Here is a 10,258-nt window from a genome sequence, read left to right as displayed (position 1 = left end):
GAACACCCCCTGCCGCAATGACAAAGACAATAACGGCTGGACAGCCAAAATGTTAATATGAGAAGGAAACTATGCACACAATGAAAATCAAAGGCAGTATGACCCAGGGCTCTTTGCACAAATTCATATAGCAAGCATAAGGGCCTGGAAAAAACTCCCTTCGAAAGGAGATTTGAGCTTCTCCCTTACTAACATTAGACAAGGGCCTGATGCGCCTTTTTCTGACTTTGTACATCAATTAATTACCACAGAGAAAGAATATTCGGTAATGCTGATGCAAGTACAGACGTAAAACAACTGGCACATGAAAATGCTAACGCTTCTTGTCAGGCAGCCATTAGACGCCAAGTCACTGAGGTTCTTATTTAAGACCAACTAGATTCCCTGGCTGAGGTGGTTCTTCAAAATAGACGAGGTTTAAATTTCTTCCTGTCAGAATGGGGGGGGGGGCTCTGTCTTGCTTTTCTGCTGCTTTTACGCCAACAAGTCCGGCACCTTTCGCGACAAAATATATCAACTCCAAGAATCTCTCCAACAATGTAGAAAACAACTCGCGGATGGTCTGCCTAGAACGGTCTCCTCCCTTTCCTGCTCCCCCTCTTAGGCCCATTCATTGGCCTTTTAATTGTTTGCTCACTGGGACCTGTTATATTTAATGGGCTCATGTCATTCCTCCAACAACAAATTAACTTGCTTACTATGCAGCCTATCCAGGTCCACTATACTAGATTGGAGATGGAAGACCAACAACACCCCTATACTGGTCTCGCCTGCGGCGCTGAATCGGTTAGCCAAAGACGGGTAAGAGAGAGAGTCTGATGAACCCAATAACTGTTCAGTCCTTCCACCTAAGACTGGAGGCCCATCGTAGCTATGTGACTCTCCAATGATGGGTAAGAATGGATGTATGGTTCCATAAACGACTCCAACCTAAGACAGGCACGATTCCCCAGGTCTTTTCCTCATCTCTCAAATTAAAACAGAGAAGGGGGTATGTGGGAGGCTGCGCACCAGCGAATATCTCCCGGTTTCTCAGAGAGCAAACAATTACACAATGCCAAAAGCCATGATTGGCTTCCCTTCAAAAATCTCACCTTCAAAGCTATACTCTGATTGGCCACTAGAATCCCTCAGATTTGCATATCTGGCACCTCATGATTGGTCCACAGAGCAACCAATCATAACCCACTTTTTACAACCAATCATGGCCCACCAACATGTATATAACCACCATCCCTGGCCTACAATCACCAGATGACCCTGAAGAGCCTGAAGAGTTGTAACACCGCATTGTCTCCAGACGACCCTGAAGAGCCTGAAGAGTTGTGACACCGCGTCGTCTCTGGACGACCCTGAAGAGCCTGAAAAGTTGTAACACCGCATCATCTCCATACGACCCTGAAGAGGTGTGACACTACGTCATCTCCGGAGTCTCCAGAAGACCCGGAAGAGTTGTAACACTGTGTCGTCTCCATACTGCCCACAATAAACGGACGACCCTGAAGAGTTTTAACACTGCGTCATTCGTCCTCTCACTCCTTCCCTCAGGAAACCTGTTCGACTGTCTCCCGGGTCAGGACACCCGGGGATACCTCTGCCAGCCCTCTCCATGCATGTACCACGGGGGAAGAAGTCCTGGCCCAGTATCTACAACAGCAACAGCCTAGGGCCACGAGGTGTGTGGAACACAACTTCCCTTCTCCCAGACCTCTCCCCTAACTTCCTCTCACACACCTGCCTCTTCTACCCCACAGCTCTTCCCACCTGCTGCTGACGCCCTGCCGGGTGGCTCCTCCCTACCCTCACCTCTTCTCCAACTTGATCCAGCAGGGTGTGGTTCTTGAAGGTCCCCCTGTGGGAGCAGGTTTGTAGCAGGGGAAGAAAACAGATCTCAAGGATGGGACAGGTTTCTTTCTTTTCCTGGATGCAAAGTACTTACTAGGCCAGCTCATGGGGTGGTGGTTAAGGAAGCTGAGTCCCACATGACTGAATGCACTGTTCAAACCCCAGACCTGAGCACATGTGTGTACACAAATCCCAACAGGAAGAAGAAATGGAGAAGGGACTCCCCCTTGGAGAGGTGTTTCTTTACGTCTGTCTCTCTCCTGCGTGCAGACACATCCCCTGGAAATTAAGCACTTAAGTGCACAGTTGAACATTCCTTTATTCACCGCATCCCCCTCCACCTGGAAGTGTTCTTCCTTGGGAGTACTGCTATACCGTGAGGACAGTACACAAATTCACTGGTTACTTTACAGTCACGTCTACCCTGGGCCCAGACTTGCCCGTCAGTACAGCAAAGTCCCAGGGTAGCACAACAGTCCATCGCAGTCTCACTCCTCTCTCCCCACAGCAGGGGACAGTGTCCCCGTGTTTGGGGCCTTGTGCTCCTCTGCATCCTTGCACCGCACCCTGGGAGGCTTAGCCAGAGAGCTCACCAGACTCGACCTGCGGCACTGGGCCAGCTTCCTGGCTGCTGGAGTGGAGCAGGATGACGTGGAGGAACTGCTGCAGGAGCTGCACAGCCTGGCCCGGTGCTACCAGGACAGCGACAGCCTCGTGGACTAACGCTCCAAGGGTGGGGGAAGAGCTAGTTTGCGATAAAACTGCTGGATGCAGGAGCCCAGTGTCTTCAGGCAGAAAGCTTGGTGTCTTGGGACCCACTACACCAACATATGCACTGTTTACACCTGGAAACACTGTGATTCACTCACAGCACAATAAATAGATACCACCAGACAAAAGTGGAAAGGAACTGAGCCCGTTCCCTCTCTGCCGTGTACACAGTAGATTGGGAAGGGCTTCACAAAAGACCTGGAGTGATGCGTAAGGTGGCAGAGCCCGGCCCTCTCCAGCCTCCAGCCTCCGTGTCCTCGTCCGGAGCGCCTGCTCTCCAGCTCAACGCTGAGCTCCAGGGTTCAACAAGCAAGTGCACCCCCAACGTCAGGATGCCTGTTGGGTCTGATTCCGTGTGGGTGACTCTCCCACTCCAGTCTCACTCATCCAGCTCCTCCTCAGACAGAAGGTCCCCACGGTCAGACAGCTGGTCTGTGTTGCTGGTACTGGTGGCGTCCTCCTCGTCCTCAGAGCTGGCCTCACAGGCTGTGTGGAAGAGCTGCATGAGTTCTCGAAATCGATGAGAAACCTGGCAGGAGAAAAGCAACTGCTGTTCCCAGGATGGCAACATCTGCCAGTTGTTACGCGCGATCTACCAAACCGAAAAACTTACTTATTCCACACAGCGAGGTTATGACATGTGTGTCCTTGTAAGATGAAACTTAAGATGCTAAGTATTTAAGCTAAAGTCACACCCCCCCACAAAAACTAGGATGGAAACTCGGGGGCTTCTACCTCAATATTTGAATGCCTTTTCAAAAATTTTAAGTGGTTTTTGCTATAGGGCACGTGCACTCGTCAGAAAGACAGAGACAGCGAGAAATCACCCCCTGGGGGGATGGCCATGCCACAATCCCTTCTCCATTCTCCTCTCAGGATCTTGGGCACGCACACACATGCATCCGGTGTGAGTTTAAGCCACCGGGTCCGAGACTAGAACCATGGGAATCCAGCAACATAGCCATTACACCAACTGCTGGTCTCCCCCTTAAAAAATTTTTTTTTAATTTTATTTAACTTTATGTATTTATTTTAACTTGACCAGAAAGGAACAAAAAGAGTGAGAAGGAGGGAAGAAGAGAAAGCAAGCCGCCAGGTCCAGTACTCAAACTGGTCAGCCATATGAGAGTTCAGGACCCTCAACCACAATGCCACCTGCCGGACCCAAGCGCCCATTTTCTTAAAAATAGTTTTTAATTTTATTTATTCATTCATTTATTTTAATTTGACCAGAGAATGACAGAGACAGAGAAAGTGAGAAAGCAAGCCTCCAGGTCCAGGACTCGAACCGTGGTCGACCATGTGGGAGTGTCCAGCGACTTAACCACCACGCCACCTACTAGTCCCCATTTTTTTAAAGCTTAAAGAAATCGGGGGAACCAGCAGTTAGCATAATGGCTATGTCGCTGGACTCCCATGGGGTCGACTGTGGTTCAAGTCCTGGACCTGGTGCCTTAAGCTCAAACCGGGTGCGTGTGCCTGAGTGCCCAAGGTCCCAAGAGGAGAATGGAGTCTTTTTCATGATAGTGTATGGTAACTCACTCGAGAGTGAAAAAGCAGGATCCCTTTCCCCAACCTTCCGGCTTTATCAGGTCTTGGGCACACATGCACAGGTCTGGCACGGTTGCTAGCTGACCCAGGGATCAGGACCCCCAGTTGGCCATGTGGCTTCCAGCGGTGCAGCTCCGTTTGCTACAACCATACCACCAGGCTGGGCTTCAATGCCCCTTCTCTGCCCCCAGGATCACTGCTGCACCAGCAAGTCAAGTCCTTTCTTAAGGTAATACCTTGAGGGGATTACCAGTAGGTGGCGTGGTGGTTGGGACCCTGGACACTTCCCACAAGGCAGACCAAAGTTCAAGTCCCGGACCTGGTGGCTTCCTTTCTCACTTTCCCTCTGTGTCTCTCTCTGGTTAAATGAAGGAATAAATAAAAAATTAAAAAAAAAAAAAAAAAGATAGGACCTAGAGGGTAACTACTTAGTATCTTAAATTTGCAAACAACTCCTTTTGTCCTTCTGTCTCAGCCAATGGCTCCTGCCTGGCGGGCCTTGGGAACCTCTGCTGCACTCACCTCAGCAGGGGTTTTGTTTCCCAGCTGCTGGGAGATGCTGCTGAAGGTCTGAGGCTGTGCTCCTTGCTCCTGACACATGGTGAGAATCACACGGTCAGCTTCCCTGCAAGCACACAGCCCGGGGTTAACCCGCAGAGCCTCACAGATGTGCTCCATGCTCGTCCCAAACCCGCCGTCCAGCCCACCTACCTTGTCCACAGGACCACCTTCTCCCCAGTGGAGCTGACCTTGCTGTTGTTGGCACACACTGTGGCTTCTGTCGCCTTTGGCTGCTGCTCCCCCTCAGGACCCTTTCCCTGAGCTCCACTGTCTCTAGCCAAACCCCCTTTAGGGGCTCTGGGAGAACTCTCTGAGGGGTTGATTCCCGGGGAAGATGCATGGCCAGGGGACATCCCGTGGGCGGTCTTCACCCCAGTCGTGCTCAAGGGCAGCCAGTTCTGCATGTCGGGTTTCCCAGATGTATGTCTTTTCCCTCTGTCTCTGGTCCTTGATGAAACGGGACTCAGGAAGGAAGCAGGAGATACACCAGTCCCAGGCAGTTCCGTGGTGTCCGCCGTACCCCAGGCCAGCACCGACGCCTCCGCCTCACCCACGGCCTTTTGGCCCTCCCTCTCCTTCTCAAGTCTGGGGGACGTCTTAGGGCAGGAGAGAACCTTGGGCCCAGCCTGGTTTCTCCCAACAGTGTGCAGTACAATTCCAGTGTGGGGAGGAAGCTGAGGAGTCTCTGGAGAGCGAGGTGGCGGGCCATCCAGGATGGGGCGCTCTGTGACAGTCACTTCTTGAGGGGACGGCAAAGTGCTCCCCACTGCCAGTCCTGCTTAGGAGGAAAGTAAGGATGGGTCTAAGGGTGTGGACAGGGTCAAAATGCACCTAAGCACTAAAAAGAGGTCACGTGACTGTGTGAGCTCCTGTGATAAAGCTCTAAGGTAAAAGGCTAGGGTGGAGGGGGGTGGGGAAAGTCACTTATGCAAGGCTGTAAATCCTTAGTCAACTTCAGTTTAAGTCCTGGACCCAGCATCTTAAAACTCACACCAGAGAAACTAGCACTTAGCATAATGGCTATGTCGCTGGACTCCCATGTAGCCGACCACAGTTTGAGTACCTGACCCACTGGCTTAAACTCACGCCGGGCGCGTGTGTGTATGTACCCAAGATCCCGAGAGGAGAATGGAGAAGAAGGTAAATCCTAGTTCCGAAGCTGAGAAAGGTCGAGTCTTTAGAACACGGGTTGCAGAGAATTTCAAGGGAAGTGGGAGGGCTTCAGGAAAAGGAGCACAAGAAGAGACATTCAATTATGTCAACTGCATAGCACCCTTAAATGCAGGGGAGTGAGTCCGTAGGAGAGCAAGTGGAGGCTGCTGGGAGAAGGGTTTCCTATGGGTCTGTCGGTGGTACGTCCTTCCCTGAGAAGGCTGCTCTCTATCCAGGCTCAGAGAGGCTCCTGCGCAACCAACGGGAGGAGGAGGAAGGCCTGGGCTGACTGTGCTCACTCACCTGCAGTGGGCAGCTCTCGCTTTCTGGTGGTCCTGCCAGACTCGCTCTGGACTGCCTCAGTGCTCTCCCGCTCCTCAGAGGCTTCCTCTTCCAGCACGTCCTTGCCCTGCCCAGCTTCCTTAGCACCAGGCATAGGACTGGCTTCTCGGTGGGGGCTGCTGCCCACCATCTCCTGGGCCTCCTTGCTCTTGTAAGACTTGCTGTCACAGACCTGCAGGGATGGCCCTCGGGGTCAAGGGTGTTCTGATCTCCTGTATCTTAGGGACTCCCCAAGAAAGCAGCCCTGCCTTGATGCTCAGCAAGTCAACCAACATGCACACCTGCTCCAAAAATTAGACATGGCTTCGCGTCAAGTACAGCACTGCACCACTCTCCTCTAACCAAGGGCTCTATTTTTCCTGCCAACCAACTCCACTCTGGAGAGCCACAATGATCTTCAGTCTGTTTTCTTATTTCATCAAAAAAAAAAAAACATCTAAGAGGGACATATTTGAGCTAGCTGATTGATTTTTTTTTTCCATTCCCATTTCCATTTCCCATACTCAGAGGATTCCTGTTAAAACTAAAACCCATGTTTCTTTTTTTTCTTTTTTTGAGAGGTTTTTACTATAGGGTACGTGCACTCCCCAAAAAGACAAAGAGAGACAGGGAGAGAGGAAGCGAGAAATCACCCCCCAGGGGGGATGGCCATGCCACAATCCCTTCTCCTCCATTCTCCTCTCGGGATCTTGGGCATGCACGCACTCGTGCCCGGCATGACTTCAAGCCACAGGGTCTGAGACTTGAACCACGGTCAATTACAAGGTTGTCAGCGACATAGCCACTACACTAACTGCTGGTCCCAGTAAAACCCATGTTTCTAAAAAAATTCTCTTATATACACACACATGCTTATGTGTTCGTGTATTTATGTATGTGGTCTTCTCAGGAGTTCAGTGAGGTAGGAATCTGTGCCAGCCAACAATACGCCACACACGAGGCAGCGCTGTGGCCCCGCCCGGTGTCCCTGCTCACCTTGCTGCTACAGTGGCTGCAGGTCTTCCTTTTGCTCTTCTTCAGCTTGGAGTCAGGACCTCCGTCATGGCAGGAACAGGCACAGTCCTTGGCCCCCTCTGGCCACTCGGTCTCCTAGGAGATACCTGGGCTTGATTAGCTGCCAAGTATGTTTGGTACCAAGAGAAGAAGCTAAGATGTGAGCCATCTGAACAAACTCCTTAGTCCTCCCCATCTTACAGACCATCTCGTCACCCTGCCTGGGGGAAATGGCCTACTACAAATCCCTGAATCAATCCCTAAAATGACCCAAGACTGACAGAGCCCACCCACTCAGGTGTTTCAAGAAATAGTGAAATTAGGGACCAGCACATGGCCTAATGGTTACATCTCAGGACTCCCACGTCATCGACCACGGTTCAGGTCCTGGACCTGGAGGCTTAAGACTCAGGTGGGTGTGTGTATGTGCATGCCCAAAATCCAAGAGGGGAATGGAGAAGGGATTGCGGTGTGGCCATCCCCTGTGGCATGATTCCTTACTGTCTCTCTCTCTCTCCAGAGAATGCACACACCCTACAGCAAAAATCTCTCTCTCAAAAATAAATAAAGGAAAGAAATAATGGAGTCAACTACAGTCTGAGGCAGAATCGCTGGAGAGCTCAATCATGATCATCTGTGATCCTGCCTCCCTATGCCTCGAGCTTTCCCGTCCTCCAACTCTAGAGAGGGGGCTGTGTAAACAGGGAAGGTTTGCTCAGTGATACTCTCTGCCTAACAAGCGTAAGACCTAAGAGCCATTATTATCCCAACTTGTGATGAAGAGACTGAACAGAGGTTGGGTACACAGCCCAAGGTCATTCATTCAGCTTTTTTTTTTTAAAAAGAAAATGTTGCCTTAGGGTGCATGCGATCTTTTTTTTTTTTTTTTGAGAGGTTTTCACCATACGGCACGTGCGCTCACCAGACAGAGAGAGAGAGACATAGAGACAGAAAGCGAGAAATCATCCCCCAGGAGGGATGGTCACGCAGCAATCCCTTTTCCTCCATTCTCCTCTCGGGATCGTGGGCACGCACGCACACGCGCCCGGCGTGAGTTTTAAGCCACCGGGTCCGGGATGCGAACCGCGGTCGACTAAGTGGGAGTTCAGCAATATAGCCATTACTCTAACTGCTGGTTCCCAGGGCGGCTGCGCTCTTTGAGATTGGGGAGACAGAGACAGTGAGAGGAAAAATGAGAAATCATCCCCCAGGGAGGATGGCTCCTGCAATCGTTTCTCCACCCGTCATGCATGCACACGTGCCTACCCTAAATCTGAAGCCACCAGGACTGGGACACAAACCATGATCAGCTATGTGGGAGTCCAGTTATGTAAATGCTCCGCCACCTGCTGGTCTCTCATTCAGCTATTAAGAGACAGTCTCTCGGGGCCGGCAGATGGCGTGGTGGTTAAGGATGCTGGACTCCCCCATGGCCGACCGGGGGTCCAGTCCTGGACCTGGTGGCTTGCTTTCTCTCTCTCTCATCTCTCTCTTACTCTCTGGTCAAATTAAAACAAACAAATAAATAAGTCAAACAATTATTATAAAAAGAAAACAGTTTCTCCCAAGAAAAGAGTACAAACAGGTGATGGAATAAAAAAGAAAGAAAGAAAAAGGATTTAAAAAGATACTTCAAAAGAGCAGTGAGCACAAGTAGACTTGGCTTCCATCCCAACACTACCCCTTACTAAATTCAAGACCCAGCAACGGCCAATCTTCTGCATGTCTGGCTCCTGCACACGCAGCCTGGTCTATAACTAGCGATCTCTCCATAGCGCTCCATAGGGTTATCATGAGAATTAATGAGATACTAACCCATGTAAAATACTCCAAAATGATGCCTGAGGCTCTGCAATACAGCTCAGCCTTAGCTATTGTTATTACTTCTATGGGACAATAAACAACTCAAAGGAGAAATAGTGCTGAGCAAGAGAGAAAAGGGGGTGGACCCTTCTAATGAGGGACTATAGTGGCCTCTTGAGCAACTGTACTGATTTCCCACGGCTCTGCGTGTTCATAGCAGCCTGACCTTTGCTTTGGTCCGTGCTCCTCGACGGTCTCAGATCCGAGGTTTAAGGCAGACAGACATTCAGGGAGAAAACTCGAGGCTTCCATCATGAGAAATGGACCATCCGACAACCTGGCATACCTTATCATGGTTTTGGACTCCAATCTCTTTTCTTCTCTTGTTCTTTGAAGTTGTGGGTATCTTGGGAGGTTCCTCTTCCTCTTCCACTTCGGGCAGTGCAACTTCTTCAAAGCCGTCAAACTGGGCCGGGTGGGGGGGGGAGTTGGTACCACTCAGCGCAGATTTTAGTGGATATCCCTCCCACATGAGGCCTCCCCATCGCAAGGCCATGGCAGCCTCCAGGCCTGTACCTCATACTCCTTCTCCTCAGTCCAGTTGATCTCCTCAAAGTCACCCATACGGCTAGCTGCTGGGCGCAGATGGTCGAAGAAGACGGAGAACTCATCCTGTAAGTGGTCGTGGCCCTTGAGGAGCTGCCACATCTGCGTCTTAAGCTGAGAAGAGGTGTAGACAGAAAGATGAAGCCTGCACAACCTCTCTAGCTGCCCTTCCAACCAACCCCATACTTTATCATGTTCTGCCCTCCCCGACACCCTGGAGATGCACAGCCTCCCCTGGGTAGCTAAGCAGTCTTAACCTCTCTCCCTCCAAATCTGCCCACAGGGGAGAGGTGTTGCAAAACTGACTCTTAATCCAATATGCGCCAATCTTGCTCCAGGTCCTGTCACCTCCTTCCTTAAATATCCCTTCCAGGGACCAGCAGTTGGCATAACGGCTACGCTGCTGGACTCTCATGCAGTCGACCACAGTTCAAGTCCCGGGCCCGGGGGATTAAACTCGCACCAGGTGGTGTGCATGCGGGCATAAGATCCCAAGAGAATGGAGGAGAAGGGACTTCAGCATGGGCAACTCCCTGGGGAGTGATGTCTCACTGTCTGTCTCTGTCTTTCTGGAGAGTGCACGTGCCTTATAGCAAAAAAAAGGAAAAAAAAAAAAAAAAAAGACCCTTCCCGG

The 10,258-nt window shown here is 50.9% G+C and overlaps 2 protein-coding genes across 2 annotated transcripts in view; one reads left to right on the top strand and one right to left on the bottom strand.

Annotated features, from left to right (window-relative positions):
- The window catches only part of MSTO1 (misato mitochondrial distribution and morphology regulator 1), an 8,140-nt gene extending 5,508 nt beyond the window's left edge, over positions 1-2,632 (top strand). Inside the window, exons 13-15 of the mRNA XM_027773785.1 lie at positions 1,549-1,676; positions 1,755-1,864; positions 2,354-2,632. Of these exons, the coding sequence (XP_027629586.1) occupies positions 1,549-1,676; positions 1,755-1,864; positions 2,354-2,568 (453 nt within the window). The 3' untranslated portion in view covers positions 2,569-2,632. The remainder of the gene's footprint in view (positions 1-1,548; positions 1,677-1,754; positions 1,865-2,353) is intronic.
- The window catches only part of LOC102486332 (GON-4-like protein), a 20,568-nt gene continuing 12,813 nt past the window's right edge, over positions 2,504-10,258 (bottom strand). Inside the window, 7 exon segments of the mRNA XM_014589731.2 lie at positions 2,504-3,145; positions 4,690-4,792; positions 4,879-5,503; positions 6,184-6,394; positions 7,198-7,311; positions 9,365-9,484; positions 9,595-9,738. Of these exon segments, the coding sequence (XP_014445217.1) occupies positions 2,996-3,145; positions 4,690-4,792; positions 4,879-5,503; positions 6,184-6,394; positions 7,198-7,311; positions 9,365-9,484; positions 9,595-9,738 (1,467 nt within the window). The 3' untranslated portion in view covers positions 2,504-2,995.

This window comes from Tupaia chinensis, unplaced genomic scaffold, assembly GCF_000334495.1.
Source record: "Tupaia chinensis unplaced genomic scaffold, TupChi_1.0 Scaffold000374_1, whole genome shotgun sequence".
Taxonomy (NCBI): Eukaryota; Metazoa; Chordata; class Mammalia; order Scandentia; family Tupaiidae; genus Tupaia; species Tupaia belangeri.
This window is presented reverse-complemented; position numbering and strand designations above follow the sequence as displayed.